At 44.3% G+C, this 19,074-nt stretch overlaps 1 protein-coding gene across 1 annotated transcript; it reads left to right on the top strand.

Moving 5' to 3' along the window:
- Window positions 1-231: 231 nt before the first annotated feature.
- Window positions 232-18,273, top strand: YWHAQ (tyrosine 3-monooxygenase/tryptophan 5-monooxygenase activation protein theta). Its single transcript, XM_081157132.1, has 6 exons — window positions 232-363; window positions 804-1,156; window positions 12,688-12,811; window positions 14,371-14,534; window positions 15,355-15,450; window positions 17,220-18,273. Exons 2-6 carry the CDS (start codon window positions 863-865, stop codon window positions 17,277-17,279), a joined length of 738 nt encoding a protein of 245 aa, XP_081013258.1. The 5' UTR covers window positions 232-363; window positions 804-862; the 3' UTR covers window positions 17,280-18,273.
- The last annotated feature ends 801 nt before the right edge of the window (window positions 18,274-19,074 follow it).

Below are 19,074 nucleotides of genomic sequence, written 5' to 3'. Positions count from 1 at the left end.
CGGCATCGCAATGGCAACAGTGACGTCCTTTTACCCTGGATCTAATTGGAGGAAACCCCGTGGCCAGAGCCGCAGCCTGCGGGCCAACCGAACTTGCCCGAGCCGACCCCCCTCCCGGCCGCCGCTTCCCCGCCCGCCCCGCCCCCCGGGCCCCCTTCCGCGCGCTTAGCTCTCATTGGCCAGCGGCGGGGCGGGAGGCGGGACCCCGCGGGGGCAGCGCGGCGCGTCATTGGGCGGCGGGCGGGAGGACGGCCGCGCGCGCCCCGCCCCTCGGCTGCGGGCTAGGCTGAGACGGGAGGGTCCTCGGCGAGAGCCAGGAGCGGAGCGAAGTGGTGGGACGCCCGCGGCCGCGGAGACGTGAAGGTGAGCTCCGGGGTCGCCCCCGGCGCGCCTCGGGCCCGGCCCGCGCGGCCTCGGGGGAGGGCGGGCAGCCGGCCCTGGGCAGCGCCCGGCCCCGGCCCCGCCGCCGCGCTCCGTAGGGACGGCTCGGGCGGGAAGGTGCGAGCCAACGGCCGCTTCCATCTTGGGCCGGGCCGGCCGGGCGGGCGGGCGGGCGGGCGCGGCCCTTTTCCTCCTCCTCTCGCGCCCGCCCTGAGCCGCCTCCGCCTGTGCCCCGCGCGTCCCGGGCGCGCCGCGGGGAGCGTGGGCGGGGGAGGGAAATTCAACTGGGCCGCGCGTGCGGGGACAGACAAAAGGGGCGGCGGCGGGCCGGCGGCGGGCGGCCGGGGCGGCGGGCGCATTGTCTGACGGCGCCGCCCCCGCCCCTGCCCGCGCCCTCGCCCCCGCCCTCCCGCACCCCGCAGGCCCTCCGCACGCCTCCTCCGATCCGGTCGGTGCTCGCCCTCGCTGCCCTCGCGTCCCCATGGAGAAGACGGAGCTGATCCAGAAGGCGAAGCTGGCCGAGCAGGCCGAGCGCTACGACGACATGGCCACCTGCATGAAGGCCGTGACGGAGCAGGGCGCCGAGCTGTCCAACGAGGAGCGCAACCTGCTCTCGGTGGCCTACAAGAACGTGGTCGGGGGCCGCCGGTCCGCCTGGAGGGTCATCTCGAGCATCGAGCAGAAGACCGACACCTCCGACAAGAAGCTGCAGCTGATCAAGGACTACCGGGAGAAGGTGGAGTCGGAGCTGCGGTCCATCTGCACCACGGTCCTGGTGAGTGCGCGCGGGCGCCGCGCGGGGACGGCGGGGAGACGCGGGCCGGGGGCCGGCGAAGGTGGCCTTGTCCTGAGCGTGGGCTTTCGGCTGCGACCCAGAAGCCGCCTGTCCAGGGCGCGGGAGCAGATGCCTCCCCGGGTTGCCGCCGCGCGGTGTAACTTTCTAGCCTCCAGGCGGGGGTGCGCGGGCCGGGAGTCGTCGTTCGCCCCCCCCCCCCCCCCCGAGGGCGTCTGGGACCCCCGTGAAGGTCTTCCACCAGCCCTCGGGCTCCAGGCTTGGGTCGGAAGAAGGCGCAGCCACCTTCCCATAGACACACATGTATGTGCGGTTTTCCTCCCAACCCGGTAATGGGAATCTGCTTGGAAAAGCTGAGCAGACGCTTCATTTTTTTTTTTTCAGCTAAGAGTATCTGTTGAGCTTTTTTCTCCTGTTAAAAAGGGAGAAGGGGGGAGTTCGGAAAATGTGAAAAAGGTAACAGCTAGGCCTGAGGAACACAATTCCCGGGGTAAGTTTCCGTGTTTAGTAACGTGCCCCTGATGTTGGGGCCCCGGGGTGCTGAACCGGACCCCTTCCTGGTGTGGATTAGGCGAGGCCGGTTCTGGGGGTGCAGCGCTGAGCGCCCTTCACCCCGCCGGGAGAGCGCGGCCAGCTTGGTCAGGGCCCGGATCTCTAGATCAAAGATAAGTGTTTAAAATTTTAAAACCAGCGTAATAATGTTATTGGAGTTCCTACCAATAAAGCATGAAATATACATTTGCCCTTTTTTTTTTACGCCACTTTGCAAGAGGTTTCCTGACTTTTGCCGTGTTTGTGCCTGGTTGTAGTTCAGGTGGACTTAAAGGACCAGCATGCTAGATCGGTGATTTTTCAAGGGGGAATCGAGGGAGGATGCTGCTTTCCCTCCAGCGTTCTCTTCCTTGCTCCCATCAGATTGGTGAGGCCAGAGTTTTTATTTAGGTATTTTTTTGTAAACATCTTGAACCTAGTTTTCAATAACGTGATCTGAACAAAATCATGGTTGATGGAGATGGCTGGTGAAGGGCAAAGAAAGCCGTGCAGAGACTGCTTGCTTTAGTTATACTCACCTGTATCGTCTCAGCCTCCACTCCCTGCCTGGCATAGAGGAGGCGCTTATGAAAAAAGCTCTTGGAACTGAATTGCTTGTGTTCACGAAGTTTACCACCTTGAAAGTGATGATAGACTTCAGTAGTGAGTGTTGATGCCTATTGACAACACTGAGCGTTATCACGGGAAGATGCATTAGAATTCCATATGTTAGTGAGAATCTTTTCTAGGTTTGTAGGGGGCTCACGCAGCATATTTCAGCCTCTCCCTGTTCAGTGATTACTTTGAAGTTTGTTACTTACTCTGCAGTAATTCCAAATCACCACAACATTTTTCCTGTTCTCTAGCAAGTTAATTCTGAGCCAAAGGAATATTTGTTTTACTCTGTAGCTCTTATAAATGTTAGGGTGTTTTTTATGGCATAAGTGGAGGAGAGTTTTGCTTAATTGCTAAGTTACTTGAAAGAGAGACCAGGTGTATTAGAGTAGACCATAGAGATCATTCATAGAGATCATTTCGATCCGTGATATCCCCTGAAATTAGGACAGTTTTTTTTCTAGTCCTTGCCTGAGGATATTTTTTCCATTGATTTTAGAGAGTGGGGGTGGGGAGACAGTGATCAGTTGCCCCCCGCACATACTCCTAGCAGGGTGTGGAGCCGAACCCCACTACCCTTTGGTGCGAGAGCTAATGCTCTAACCACCGAGACATGCTGGCCAGGGCTAGGACAGTTTTTTCATACCAAATGAAATAGAAGAGTTTAACTTGATTAATCTGAAGTATAAGTAAAATATTTATTGGTAAAGTGGCTTGAGTCTAATAGAGACTTAATGGCCAACCTATAAAAAAAAATCCTGGGAAAGGCCATCTTCCATTTGGCAACCGTATTGGAGAGCTTAGTATGTGTGAGGCGCTGCTGATGAGCAGTGAGGAAGCATAGAGCTGAGAGCCCTGGTATTTGTCTCCAGCAATTTACCAGGAATGCATGTGAGAAATACACAAACATAATAATACAATTCTCATAAAGTGGTTTTGAACAAGCTGCCTATAGTAGTCTTCAGGAGACAGAAACCTTGGGAAAGGCTTCCCTGAGACCAGTTTTTGGAGTGAACGTCGAGGGAGGAGGAGGGACGGTGGGGGTCGTATTCCGGGAGGAAGGAGGTTACCCGGTGGGCCTTCCATGTGACTGGAGCAGAGTGCTAGAGAGCTGTTGTCGGAAGAGAGCCTGGGAAAGAAGGTAAGAGCTGTATACAAGTGTTGGAGGAAATGTCCCTCATTTGGTTGGCAGTGGGGAGACTGGAGATTTCTGAATGATTTTCAGTGGTGAGCATTTGCAACATCCAGAGTTCATGGTAAGGAGTCTGTTGAATCAGGGAGGAAAGGCGTGACACCTGACGTTTCTGAACATGAGTGCTGCAGTGAGGTTTTCTTTTTTCCTTTGGTGAACAGGAAGGAGACTTTGGTGTGGAGGAAGGAGGTGAGACTAGTTATAGAAGACTAGTAAAAGTAACATGGACGATAGGCAAAGTTTTGGTCCTAAATAGCAGAGATTCCCAGCCTCTTTTTTCCCTGTCCAAGAGTAGGTTGGGGGCAGAACTACTTGCTCAACATGAACATGGTGGGCAACTCAACAACTTTGATGAGCCCTGTGCTGAGAGAGGCTACTGAACTGTAAAGGCAGAGAAAATGTTAAAAATCAAATGTGTAAGGAGAAAAGAAGATTAAAAGGGCCCAAATGACCAAACTCTTTGTAGATAGAATGAGAGATGTTGGAGAAGATTTTTTTACTGAGTTATATCTGTCTCCCATTGTGATTCTGAAACCAGAGGGTTAGGCTAAAATTTCTAGGTCCTTTCCAATTCTGATTTTTTTGGGACTGTAAAGTTATATAGGTCCTAGCCGTTCTGCCTCTGCTCTGACTTCCTCTCAACTCTAAAATGAGTCGTTTCTAAAGTTCAGATTGGAGAACATGTCAACGGTATATGAAACGTTGGAAAGCTAATAATGACTTTAGTGAAATGGCTTCAGGGAAGGGTATACAGACATCATTGCTAATCCTAATTCAAAGCTTAAACGAAAAAGGTTAATAAGTTGTATGACAACTGGGCAGTGGTTAAATAGCATGTGTAAGGTGTTTGTGAGTCATTAAGAACTCGGGTATGAGGTGAGGTGAAATCAATGGAATTAAAGGGGTCCACCGAGCCCTTCTGGGGTGTGGAACAAAGCCTGTCAAGACAAGTGGCGACCTTGGAGTAAGACGGAGACAGGATGACCTTTGTCTCAACCCCTTATCCTAAGATACACTTTTTTTTTTTTTTTTTTTTAATCTCTCCCAGATAGCCCTCTGCAAAGATTATGTGCATTTATACTTCATCAGCAGCTGTTGAGAATGGCCATTTTCCCTGACCCTCTCCAGTGCAGGCAGGTTTGGGGGAAAACAAAAATCTAATGACTGTGGAAGGGTTACCTCCTCATGTCTAGTATTGGATGTAATAAGGATTACCTTTGTTCTCACAAAGAGCTAGTTACCAGACTTTTTTATTTTTTAAGTCTCACAGTTTCACTTATAAAACATCGCAGCTTTATTCTGAGAGCAGAAATCTTGAAACATTCCATTAATAGGAAAATAGATAAGCAGACATATTCATACAGTGGAATACTACTCAGCAGTAAAAAGGAATGGACTACTGACACACAGTACAATATAGATGGATTTCCAAAACATGCTAAGTGAAAGAGGCTTTGCATGAAAAAGTACATAGTGGACTCTGTTTATATGAAATTCTAGAGCACACAAAGGTAGTCCATGGGTGAAAAATAGGAAAAGTAGCAGTCTCTGGGAATGGAGGCAGTGATTGACTGGGAAGGGGCAGGAGGGAACTTTCTGTAGTGATTGTAATGTTCTTTGTGTTGGTGTGGGTTTGGGTTACACGGGTATATACATTTATCCAAACTCGTAAGCATTCACCTAACATTTGCGCATTTCATTGTATTTTCTGATTAAAGGATGCTTGAACTTTTACCGCGATCTTTCTAACACTCCCGTATTTTGCTTCCATCCCACTACTCACTGCTTTGTTATTTGTAAAGCTTTTCACACCCATCCTACAAGATACAATTTAGATGTCACTGCACTCGTTCCATAGTCAGTTATAAATTATAGCTCATTAATACCCTCAGATCTGTTTCCTTGCACTGTGTGCAATTATGGGTCGGTGAGACCTGTTTACCTGTAAGGAAACCAAGGCACATTGATTTGCTTAGTTACTCAGCCAGTTAGTTAGCTGTGAAGTCATTCACTGTTTTTAGATTAGTACATACTCTGTTCCCACCGCCTTTTACTGTAAAGCCTCTTACATACCCCATTCTCCTGAGATCTTACTACTTTCCCTTTTCTGTCTTGTGTGGAAGGAAGTGGGGGAGAATCGGGCCTTTACACATCCATGCCCTTCACTAGAGTGGCTCGCTTTTATATTGTCTGGAGTTTACGATGTCCCGAGTTCCTCTTGTAGCTGTCTCTAAAGTAAAGTGCACCCAATTCAGCTCTGTATTTATTGGTAAGCTGTGAAGGGTATCTAAGAATAGATACCCTTTCATTTCATACCTATCATTTTTTTTTAAAGATTTTAAAAAAATATTGATTTTTATAGAGAGAGGAAAGGAGAGGGAGAAAGAGAAACATAGATGTGAAAGTGGAACATGGATTGGCTGCCTCCTGCACGCCCCCTACTGGGGATTGAGTCTGCAATTTGGGCATGTGCCCTGACCAGGAAACAAACCTTTTGGTGCCTGGGATGACAACCGACCAACTGAGCCACACCAGCCAGGGCAGGACTTTTTACTTTTTCCTCTATAAACTATTAAGCAGTACTTCACACTTCAAGGTTATTTTTTGTGATGCACCTAGTGGTTCAGTTGAATATTAGCAGTAACCCATTAAGTTTAGTTGCAAATGCAGAATAATTTTCTTACCATAGCATCTAAAATTCCTTTTAACCCTGTTCTTTCCTTTGTGCCCTGTAATGGAGCTGATAGACTAGAGGCTGGACTAGAGGGTTGTATATAATACAGTAGAGGTAAATGTGTGTGGCATGGGTTTTCATAGAGGGAAAGATTTATCTGTAAATAATTACATAATTTCTATAATGTAGAAATGGCTTAATTCCATCTGTCACATAATGTTCTGTCTTACAAAAGCCCGAGCTCGTGTGCAAGTACACTGGTGTCTTCGCTAGTAGAACCTATTAACTATTTTTAATAGAGTTCCTAGGATATAGCAAAACTTGACCTATTTACTAAGCCAGCAAGGTGGTTTTGACCTATTTTAATTATTAGAACATTCCTTTTTATTAGGTATCAGAATGTCTGTTCACATGGATTACTTATGACCAAACTGAGATTTGACTTACTGTTCTGTGTTTTTTTTTCCATTTTAAAAAACTTGTTTTCCCACTATCATTTGTCTTTTCCTTCACAGATCAATGGTTGAAGTGGTTTCTGGATACTAGTAAATTACAAGTTCTCTGAGGGAAAGGAAGTATATTTGCCTCGGTTCTTTTGTTAGTACTGATCTGTCAGTGTTGATAAACTGTGGTTGTGTATTTGTAATTGTTTTTGGTGTAGATTGACAGATTTAGAACGTAGTATTGTCACCGATGGATGTATTAAGTGTCCTTCCCAACTTGCATATCTTGGCTAAAGATTTGGGAATCTTTGAGCAGGTGTATAACATTTCTATATTGCTGTTAAGGCCACTCACTATTCAGTTGCTAAGGTATGGGAATATAGCAGACAGAGGTCAGAGACAAAGGACTGGGCATTACATTGGTTTCTAGGAATACTTGGAATTGGCTCAGCTGCTTTGGGGGAAGTAAGGGGACAGAGACTGATTTTCTTTGATGTTGGCACATTACAGTTCACACACACTCTGTTACTTGTCAGAGGCTAAAATTCTTTCTGTTGTGTCTTCACCATGCAACCATATAGCTCTGTAGCTGTGTTGGAAGACATGATGGACATTCCTATACAAGAGCATTTTTATTGTTTGGGGGTTCAAGTGCTGGTTGTTTAGGGGAGGAGAGGGGAGTACACTGTGCTTACAAAAAGGTCCTCCTTGTCCCTAAAAAGCACCACTGTGTTTAGTGGATGCTGATAGCAGTACTAACTGGTGACTGTTTTGCCTGGGCCAAGGGATGGTGGTAGCTAGAGATCTTACAGACCAGGAGAAAGAGTTTAGGACTATTTTGGGCAGGAAGATAAATAAAGCTTTTTCTGTGTTTATTGAGAGCCTGGGATTCTTTTTACCTGTTTCTGCCCCTTCCCCATTGCCTGATTATCCTCTGGTTTAAGCTCCTTATTTTCTTTTACCCACCAAAGTAATTAGCCACTTGATTGCATGGACTATTCTGGCTTGTTTTTACTTTCAGTATAACCACAGTGGCGCATGTCCCTTTGTGTCTGAGGAATCCATATCTATCCTCTGACCATGATGACAGTTTATCATTACACATTGATTCATTTTTTTTATTTTTTTTAAAATTGATTTTAGAGAGGTAGGGGGCAAGAGAGGGAGAGAAACTTAGATTGGTTGCCTACTGTATGCACCCTGACTGGGAATCAAAACCCAGACCATCTGGTGCACAGGACGGTGCTCCAACCAACCACACCAGCCAGGGCCATATTAGTCTTAATTTTTTTTTACTTATTAAATTTATTGGGGTGACATTTGTTAATAGTAATTTATTAATTTGGCAAATATTCCAGCCAGTCTTGGCGTTTAGGTCTTTCGTTACTTATAGAATTATATCTCAAGAGTTTGAACACTTTATAAAAGGTGGTTTTTAGTCTACACAGATGTTGATGTTAATTAACCCTTTCTCCCAGGAAGGCATATTCACATTCATGAATGCTCCAGAGTTGTATGAATTTTAATAAATAAAAATTGGAGATATGAAGGCCCATTAGCACTTTTTTAGGGATTCTCCCCCTCCCCCATCAAGATAAGGAAGAATTGTTTATTCGTTTGGCAGGGTGCCACGTGAGTAACACAGTGGTTTACACTGATGGTCCAGGGTTTGTCCCCTTGGCCTTATGGGTTTCAAATCTAATTTGTTGGCACACTGAGGGGAACTTCAAGAATGATAAATTGGACAGAGTCGTAGTCTAGCCATGTTTATTTGCTTGCAGGCAAATCAGCTCTTAGAAGATTGCTTGGTGATGGCAGAAACAGAGGCAGTAGTTGGATGATCTTAAGGACTAGTCCACCGCGGCTGCATCCAGCCTCGGCACAGTGCCTCACTGTTGGAAGACTGTTCATGGACCCAGTGCCCTCTCCTCTTAGTAGTGCTGGAGATGGTGTCAGCATGTGCTTTTTCATCCCCACTCAAGACCTGCTGTGCTCCCAGCTCTGACATAGCAAATGCCTGTATGGTTTGCCTCTTGGGGAGCCAATTTAAAAATCCGGGAGGCACCTCATTGTTGCTCCATGCTCTTCTGCTGGTGCAGGAATGGCAGTAATAGAAATAAGGTTTGATGTCAGTCATACGCAGTGCTTCCCACTCCTGTTGTGTTCAGGCCCATGGAGGGTGACTGTATTGTATGGCACACTGGGCAAGATGCGGTTATTATGGCTAAGAGGATTGGTACCTCTACCATTTACATGGAAGCTCTAGGTTCGTCTGATCCTGGAGGACCATGAGTGCTTGGCTTTAAATTTATTCTTTAACAGGCCATTGGGATTTTTGAGCAGGGGATTAACATGCCCAGAATGGAATTTAAGGTTAATTGGCAACAGCATAAAGTGGATTAGCGAAAGAAGAACCCTAAAACCTGGTAGATCAGTTAGGTTATTGGATTAATTGAGGTGAAATGATATAGTTAACTCAAGTAATAGAAGTAGGAATGAGACTGTGAAATTAGATCAGAATACTGTGGCAGCCCAGCTGGTGTGGTTCAGTGGTTGAGAGCTTCGACCTGTGAACTAGGAGGTTACGATTCGATTCCTGGTCAGGGCACGTGCCTGGGTTGTGGGCTCGATCCCCAGTAGCGGGCGTGCAGAAGACAGCTGTTCAGTCATTCTTGTCATTGATGTTTCTCTCTCCTCCCTCTCCCTCTCCCTTCTCTCAATTAAAAAAAAAAAAATACTGTGGCAGAAGTCACATCAGTAGGGCCTGACAGCCAGGGCTAGGATGGGAAATGGGGAGAGAGGTCAGGTAGTGCTGACGAGCCTGGGTGACTGGGGACGTTGTTGGGTCTAGAGATATAAAGTCGTCCTTCCTCGGGGTCTATAGGTAGGAAGGATATACAGGCCCCCCGAGTGTTCACTGCTTAGTTGTCTGAGGAGCTGGCCACACAAAGTCTGGACTTGGAGAAAATTACATCCAGGGGCTTGGGTGACTATGAGGCCGAAGAAACAGGATGGCACTCAGGTTTCTAACTAGGACACAGCGTGCCTTTCCTAGGACAGGAAATGGAGAGTGTGTATGTAAATAAGTAAGTTTAAAGTCCCAGTGGCCAATGCAGGGGTGCGTGCACTTGATCGCAATGCTTGAGAGAGGTTTATGTGGCGGTGCATGGTGATTGAGGTGTATATACTAAGCAGTGTTCTAAGCAATTTCTATTAACTCATTTAACTTTCACAACAACCCCACAAAGTAGGGAGTGTCATTAACTATTTTACAGATGAGTAACCTGAGGTACAGAGCTGTAAAAGTAAATTGCCTGGCTAGGTTTGGGGCTGATTTGTGAGTCATTAGCATGTAGATAATTAGTTAAAATCCTGCAAATAAAATCTCAAATGAATCCACATCTTGTCAGTTATCTTAAAATGGATAGTAGGCTCTTGAAGTATTGAGATCTTGAGATCCTTGATTGTTCTACTGAAACGTTTTCTACTGGTAGCAGATTGTCATGGTTAGCTGTCACATTTTAGAAAGTGTAGCCTTAAAGGCAGACACTTACTTTATTAATAGTTTTATTGCCAGACAAAATCTTTAAGTACGGGAAGTTCATATGACTTACATCTGGAAGTGAACTAATCGTTAACATACAGAGCTCCTACCAATCTGTAGGGTAAACTTCACTAGGAAATGGCAGAGGGCAAAGACAGGTGCTCGACTGCACTTACGACCTGTAGCTTATGAAGCTGGAGACTTGCAGGTCAAACGAGAGTCGGACACTCTCACTTCTTAGATTGGAAACGAAAAAAGTCTAGTGCACTGTGTTCAGAGGGCTGTTGAGAAATGGGAGCAGTCGTACTTTGCTAGTGGGGATGTAAGTGGAAGTTGCCTCCAGGAGGACGGGTGAACAGTCTACGCTACGGATTGAGTGTTCATTTGGTACATTGTTGGAAATATCAAAAGACTTGAAGCAACCGACATGTTCATCAGAGGAGACTATTTAAATGATTACCTTATGCCCCTGCAGTGGAGTGCTGTGCAGTGTTACGCGCATAGGAAGCGGTAATCATACAAGGACACGGGTGGTCAGGGATGATTATGAGAAGCAAGAGCAGTGTGTGTAATATGCTAACACGAGGGAGGGAGAACATACGTGGGTTTTAAATATATAAGATACCTGGGGGAACATACACAGAACTAATGATGATGGGTGCCCTGAGGGAGGGGAAGAACTGGGTGTCGATAGGACCCCGGAAAGGGAGAGAAACTTGATTTTTTGCTTTTGAATTTTCTGTGGTGTACACTTGTTACCTGTTATTTAAATGGAAACAAGAGTCTTACTGTGTTGAAGGGAAGCTGTAGATCAGGGAACAGTAATCCTGTGGCATTGAATTTGAATTGGAGATACCAGTACAAGGTAATGGTTTTTTCCAAAACAACTTTGCTGAAGGAACAAAACAGTGATAGAGCTGAATGGGGAGGTTTTTTGTTAGACATGTTAGAGTGATGGTAACTATTACACGTTACCTCTTTGATAAAAGGTGAGGAATTCAACAAACAAGTATTCCAGGAGAAGTGCTATATCATTTTCAGGTTGTGCTGTGTGTGCCGGTTAGGTCCATTCCAGCGTGCTGCCACCCACGGCTGATGGCCGCCCGACACACGCCTCAGAGTGATAGGCACTGCGCCACGTGCTCCACATGCCAGCTACAGAAGTTTGTGAAGGAAAAACATTAAGGAAACATTTTTATCTAGAAGCTGATCTGCTTAACAGGTTGCCCTTTGGATTGAGTACCTTAGAATTAGCACAGATTATTAAAAACTGGAGAATATTTTGATTATTTTATAGAAGAGGAAATCAACTAAGGAACTTGCTCCAGACTCTAGAACCAGATTACTGGTCCAGCACTCGCCCTTCTGAAGTGTTCAGATGTAATTCACGGTGAATATTATGAAATTTGGTGCCTTTTAAAAATGCATTCTTGGTGATTTGGGAAGGTTTTTTTTAAAAAGTTTACCATCTTCAGTGACTTTCTAGCAGTTTGTGCAGTTGTGCCTTTCCTGTGCCCAGGTGCTCTGTCTTGGAATGCCCGTGTTCCCCATGCTTTCTGCCTGTCTGTGAAATCCTACTTTACCCTTAAAGACACAGCTCACTTGATGCCTTCTTAAGAAAACCTCTTCCAGTTGTTTAACAGTTATTTCCTCAGTTGTGCTCCCAAAGGACTTTGGTATAAACCTTTGACCCACCCAGTGTTGCTGATCGGGGGGGGGGGGGGGGGGGGGGGGGCAATGCTGCCGCTTGGTGGGTGGGGATGGATGACATTAGACATCCCTTAGTCCTATATGGTGGATGGGCTGGCCAGGTGCTCATTCACTTGTGTAGAAACTTTTATCTGAGGCCAAACCCTAATTTTGTTTCGCATTTAAACACAGTTTTTGTTTGTTTTTATGATTTTAATGCATATAAAATTAACCAGGAATGCAACCACCATGTAAAAATCAAAGATTTTACTTAGTTTTGTCTGTAACCTGACTGGTCAGGCTGTTCATGATAGTTGAACAGACCGTGCAAGTCTGTATTTGAAGGCTCTCAGTATTCATGGTGCTGCTTAGAGGTAAGCATCTGACTGGATTATGTTATACTTCAGGCATGGATATATATGTATTTTAACATGTTTTTTTTAAAGTTAATTTAGAGAGAGGAAGGGAGAAGAGAGGAAGAGAGAAGCACCCGTAGGCTGCCCCCTGGACACCCCTGCTGGGGAGGGAGCCCGCAACCCAGGCGTGCGCCTTGACTGGGAATCGGACTGGAGAATGGACGGATGAGTCTGTAGATCTTTCTAATAAGTGTTTGGCTAATCCAGCTTTTCCACCAGAAGCTGTGACTTGCTACGAACCAAAGCATTCAGCCGGCGGCAACCACCAGACCCCGCGCTCAGCTCATGCTTTCTGTGTGGGGTGGGGTGTTGTAGTTGCTGTGACTTGACAATTAACTGCTATCATTATGAGTTCTTGACTGTAATAACAGCCTCTTATTAGTGTGTAATGTTTTACCTTTTCTTTCAGGAATTGTTGGATAAGTATTTAATAGCCAACGCAACTAATCCAGAGAGTAAGGTCTTCTATCTGAAAATGAAGGGAGATTACTTCCGGTACCTTGCTGAAGTTGCATGTGGCGATGATCGAAAACGTAAGTGCAGTGGCTTATGGGCAAAGCTAAATGTAAAATGGGGAGGAGGGAGGATGGTGAGACATGACAGAAGGTCTGTGGTCTCCAGGCCTTTGTAACCTAAGAAACATTTTGGAATCAATAATTACCTTATGTTTTCAAAAGTGAAAATACAGTCATGAGTTTACATTATGTGCTCTTTTTAAAAAAATGAACTTACAGACTTTCTGATTATAATCTGATAAGAAAATTTTGAAAACAGGCTTCATCTTCTATGCTTTAGAATTTGGTTCACAGTATTTTTAGCCACAGTGCTTTGCATGTGCTTTGAGTGATCTTGTTACGACCTTTAGTGCAGTTACACCTTGAAACTTAAGACAACTGGAGGAGATTACATATAGAATAGAGAAACAGGATGTGCTTTTTCTGTTAGACATGTTAACTGCTACCTATTTTGAAGGATAACATTGACTGCTAATTATATATAACCAAATTTCTGAGGAGAGGTGAAATGAGAGTATTATTGCCAGTTGTATAATTTATCAAAAAAAAACCCTTCTGTAATAAAACCCTTCTGTAACAAAATTGGTGTACTAAATTTACTGTGTTACTGATGTATAATTTCTGTTGCTATGAAAATAAGCAAAATTTAATATGACACAACTGAACATTCAGACAACAGCACATTGGTTCCCGCATTAATCTGATTTCACCCTTTCTGGCTTATTGGCATTTTCTAGCCCTGTGCATAAAATACTCCAATATTCTAGAATTTGTACCTAGTCTGTATTTAGGGCCTAGGAGCTGGGACACTCCCTACTCATTGTAATGCTGAAGCACCAGGGAACGAAGCTCCTTAGCATGTTGTGCTAACCCAGCCACCTCTAGATCAGTCAGTGTGCCGTCTCAGAGGAAGGGAAATGTGCACATTCAGGCCACGAAAGGATCATTTAATTTCTTTTAGGTAATTGTTTCCAAAGCAACATTTTTTTTCAGGAAGGTGACATTTTTATTAGGCCAGTAATCAAACTCTGGTCAGAGCGGATTTTGTTATATACGTTGGTACTTTTGTATATTGCTTTTCACATAATACATCTTGATTCCAAGGATCAGTATTGTTTCTCCAGAAAGTCACAAAAATAGGGATTTTGGTGGTGGAGATCTTTGTAAAGTGTATTCATTATTTTGAGAAGGGGTATTATAGCTACCCGCCCCCCAGCTTTATTAAGATGATATTCACATATAACAGTCAGATGATTTTTAATTGCTGCATTTCCAAGTAATAAAAATAAAAGACATGAAAGAAGAAAATTGTTTTAGCCCCAGTGATGGAAAACTCTAATAGACTATATTACGGTTTTTTATTAAACTGATTGTAAGCCAACAATATTATAAACTAGTTATAAATACTCTGTGCAAGATAATGTTTTGGTTTGCTGCTGTTGGTTTTCTCTGAAGGCTACAGAGAAAAATCTGGTTCTACCAGGAGCTAGTAGCATATGTTAAAGGTGTTAATATGCTATATACTGGGTGGATATTTTCAGTATCCTGGTCTTTCATTTCATTTTTTGCCTTCACAGAAACGATAGATAATTCCCAAGGAGCTTACCAGGAGGCTTTTGATATAAGCAAGAAAGAGATGCAGCCCACACACCCAATTCGTCTGGGGCTGGCTCTTAACTTTTCTGTATTTTACTATGAGATCCTTAATAACCCCGAGCTTGCCTGCACACTGGCTAAAACGGTAAGATGTGTGTTCAGAAACACCCTTTCACTAAGGCTGAGATAACAAATACATTAAGTTCTAGGTATTTTGTTTACTTGGATATCCAAGGATGATTTCTACTGTCTTTATTTGGCTGGCTGCTCCTTTTTCTTACCACCACGATCACCTGCCACTGCCCCTCTCAATAGCTTGCTCCCTCCCACCTGTGGCTGTCAGCAGTGGTGTCTATGTAAAGAGCTAATGGTCAAAGTAATGAAAGGATGGCAGAAATGGAGAGTAATACCTGCCAGGTTTGGTTACTGGCTGCATTCCTCAGAGCGCTTCTAAAAGGGGGAGCACTGGAGAGGATTTTGCAAATACTAGTTCTTACTGGTAACGAGTGTATGTGGCGTGGCACTGTGCTGTGTGTCCTGTGACAGAACTAAGAAGTGTTTGTGCCCTGGCCTGGTGGATCAGTTGGTTGGAGCATTGTCCGTACACCAGAAAGGTTGTGGGTTCCATTCCCGGTCAGGCCGCATACCTAGGTTGTGGGTTCGATCCCTGGTCGGGGCGAGGACGGGATGTCTCTCACATCGATGTCTCTCTCTCCGATCAATGTGCATATCCTCAGGTGAGGGTAAAGAAGAGCCGGCTCACTGATTAAGTACACAGAGCTTCGTAAGTTTCAAGCCATACTCACAAGTTCTTCAACCGAGAATCTAATTCCAGCATTTTATTTTTCATTAAAGTAGAACATAAAGTGAATGTTCACCTATTTTGTAAAAATGGTTTGTGATTGTGGACTAACCAGCTTGTGTTGGTGCGAACATTGTTACCATGGACGTTCATGTTTTACCAGGCTTTTGACGAGGCAATTGCAGAGCTCGATACACTGAATGAAGACTCGTACAAGGACAGCACCCTCATCATGCAGCTGCTTAGGGACAACCTCACAGTGAGTTTGTTTTTTATTTCCCCTTCAGGAACAAAAGTGCTTACATTTTATTTTGGGCTCCCTCTCTTGGGTAGTTATGTAACAGCTATATTTTCTCTTAGAAAATGAATATAAAGATACATAAGTAAAAGTATTAAGTGCTTCTCAGGGTTTTGTACAGGACACTGCTCTTTCGTAGCCAGGTTTCCGAGGTGAATGGGCATTTGCCGGGCCTTCCTGAGAAGGGAGTAAGGTTGCAGGAACTCTTACTCAGCTCCCATCCCTGGCTGTTCCGTTGGGATGAAGGCGTTAGTACGTCACGTCAGTGTGGAGAGTATAGGTAGCTGCAGTATTTTCTTCCTGTGGGTGAGTCAGCTGTAGCCAGGTGGGGACTAGTGCAGATGCCTGAGTTTCTCCAAAATCACGTGAAGTGCCTATTCTAGTAAAATCTTGCTTTGTGGCTGCACATACTGTTCCGTAGGCATTTGATAGAGAGTAAACCTGCGCCTCCAGTTACTCCTCTGCCTCTAGGCAGAACCTCTGTTCTGCTTGTTTGTCTTTTTTACTTGTTTTTTCATTTTTCTTCCTACTACTTGGATGAGCAGATGATAAAAGAGAAAATAATGGAGAAAAAATAAAGGTCGAGCTTTATTTAGCTGCTTTCATAGGTTCAAGTAAAGTTGACATGTCAAAACCATAGACCAAATGTGGAAGGAGGGAATCTACCTACCTTTTAATACAAATGCAGCTCTCCTCCCTGAGCCCTGGTTTGGGGCTTTAGCTTTTGCTAGATAGGATTCTTTTTAATACCAGCACCGTGTCTGTTCAACTTTGATGAACAGAGGAATTGTGAAGGTGCTTTCTTCCCAGCCATTGGAAATCTCTGTAGTTCTGAGGTTATAAGAACGATTAGCATGGACAGCTTCTGGAGATGGGAGGCAGACCGAGCGACTGGACTCCTCCCAGGCACCATGGTGCTGTCAGTATCTTTACTGCTTGGACGGTTCTTCAGGGGTATTTGGTGTTTGTTTTATTTATATTAGTATCTTAACAGTAACTTGAAGATTACATACGATTCCAGCTTTTCTGAAATTCAGGTAGTGTCTTGGTGTTGATCTAATAGAAATCCATTTTGTGAGCTATTCATTATGGTCGATAAATACTGACTATTCCATTTTCACTTCATTTCATCCTAAAGTTAGATCCTTAAAGATCGATTTTATTTGTTTTACTGTCCTACCTGGTTCACGAGTCCTTCCTCTGTGTCTTTATGCACACCCGCTGTTTCCCATAACTAGGTCACCCACTCCTGTTCAGCTCTTTGCAGCAACACTGAGCTGGCTTTTTGCTGTATGATAGCTAGCTCTTCAGATGCTTGAACATAGTTATTACGACCATGGTCCCCTCCCGCCTAAAATGTTTTTGCCTTATTAATCTCAAATTTTATTCCAGTGGTGCTTTCACAGAGAGCTTTGGACTGCTGGGAATGAGCAATAAATTCTAAGGATGCTACCTTGTTTTTTTCTGAAATTATAGTGCTTATATAGAGTAAGCTTTAAAATGTACTCAGCGTATATGTGTGCATCCCTTTTAAGTGCATTGTAGTTTGCAGGGATACACTTTGGGGAGGAGTTCATGGTATTTGGGGTTTTGAAAACTGTAACTTTCAGTCTTACTCATAATCTTTATTGTTGAATAATTTACTGCTCTCTGAATTACATTTTGGTGGGACAGTAGGACTCGGTGTAATGGTGTAATCTGGAAACAGTAACCGATGTGATTTCCCCTAGTTATGGACATCAGACAGCGCGGGGGAAGAATGCGACGCGGCGGAGGGCGCCGAGAACTAACGCAGACGGCGCTCCCCTCCCCTCCAGAAACCTTTTACACGCCTCCATTCCTCACTCCGTCTGGGTTTCCTAGAGCAGAGCCACCACCCTGTGTATGGAATCAGCTGTTTGTAGTCTGTTCACACTGCAGCTGTGGGAGAGCTCCAGTCCCCGATTTGTTTGTCTTGCCTCCTGGTGTGCAGTTACTGCTGTAGAAAAGTATTAATAGCTTCATTTCACGTAAACAAGTAACTTCCAGCACGTAGAGGACTAAAAATGTGCCCGGTATTCAAGTAATCTGAACCAGTTCTGCCAGTGACTGTGTTTTGTATTACTGTGAAGAGGCGACGTGTAGTGCATTTCAGCCTAAGGAGTGTTTTACATAACTTCTTATTTCTACATTCCCTCCCTTCCTCTTCTTTGGGGGTTTCCTTTTGGTGAGCAAGGTTCCATGTTCTTAATGTATTCCTTTTTGGTGGGAATCTGGAGTATTAGATTGAGTGGGAAAGCATTTGATAATTCTGGGCTGTGGGTCACAAATTGAAATGCCTCCTGGGTCACATGGTGGGGGTCGTGTGTGTCTGTGACAACAGGGAGTTTCCTATTCACTCTTCATTTGCTGCTGTTTCAGTTGACAACTTCCCTTCCTAATAAAAATTCACTTACACCTCCTGCCTTTGGAGTTCTGGTGTTCACTTTACTATATAGTAGAAGTAGCATGTTGCTGCCAGAATACAAGCATTGCTTTGGACAAATTAAAGTGCATGTCATTTCTTAATTCAGTAGAATGGGGAAATAAAGTCCACAAATCCAAGTCTAAAAGTAGTACTTTTCCATGCAGATGTGTGCACGTGTGAGAGGGTGTCCAGTTTGTCTAGCAATTGTTATTTAGAGAGTCTTAGACCACTATTGTGTGTTGCTAATCATTGACTGTAGTCCCAAAAAAGCCTTGTGAAAATGTTATGCCCTATGTAACAGCAGAGTAACGTAAAATAAAATTGCATTTTATAAACCATTTACTATGGCTTTGCAACAATTGCATACTCATATTTTAAAGGACAGGTGAATTTACTACTGAAGGTCATTGGTACCTCCCTTTGCTCTTATGTAAGATGTAGTGTCCCCATGTTTCTGCGTTGTGATACACTGGTGTAGGGGGCCTGGAAATGTATCGAATTGGACTACATTTCTTAGAGGTAGTGTTTTATCCATAGGTCAGTTTTGTGGGCCAGCTCTCCCTCAGATGCAAGTGATACCTAGTTAAGTGTTCATGGAATAAAGTGGACATTTTAAAACTAGAACAGTTTAATTACGTGATTGAGAGTTCTGTGGCTGGTGGTAGAGTTATGCTTCAGTGGGTATTCAACAGAATGTCAGAGGACAGGAGTACCTTTAGTTTTCAAATAATTTCCTTTATAATTTATTTAAAAAAAATATAATCTGAGAAACAAGTTGTGTAAAATGAATCCTTTATCTCCTAAAATGTGACTGTGAAAAGACAGAATTGCGTAGGGCTTGGGGAAATACTCATTTAAGCAAGATTCCTAGGATTTTGGTCCCCAAGAGTCTAAATCAGTAAGACACTTTTTTTTCTTTAAGGCACAAAACATTTTTTATTTTTAATGAGTGAGAAATATATCTAAAATTAGAACTTAACACGAACATCTGAATCATTTCCCCAACTACTTGCAAACAAAATATTTCACATTCCACACAAGATTCTGCAAACCCATGAGTACAAACTCTGATCTTGACACTGAATTTGGATCATCTCCATGGAGAAAATCCATGAACCAGATGTGAATTTATTCTTCCA

The sequence above is a fragment of the Miniopterus schreibersii genome (assembly GCF_964146895.1).
Source record: "Miniopterus schreibersii genome assembly, chromosome: 13".
Classification (NCBI taxonomy): domain Eukaryota; kingdom Metazoa; phylum Chordata; class Mammalia; order Chiroptera; family Miniopteridae; genus Miniopterus; species Miniopterus schreibersii.
This window is presented reverse-complemented; position numbering and strand designations above follow the sequence as displayed.

Bases quoted from the DNA above. Each gene is read 5' to 3' on its own strand.
- YWHAQ (XM_081157132.1), top strand. From the start codon at position 863: ATGGAGAAGACGGAGCTGATCCAGAAGGCGAAGCTGGCCGAGCAGGCC. The intron at 1,157-12,687 runs GTGAGTGCGCGC...CTTTTCTTTCAG, and splicing joins CCATCTGCACCACGGTCCTG to GAATTGTTGGATAAGTATTT. The intron at 15,451-17,219 runs GTGAGTTTGTTT...GATTTCCCCTAG, and splicing joins TGCTTAGGGACAACCTCACA to TTATGGACATCAGACAGCGC.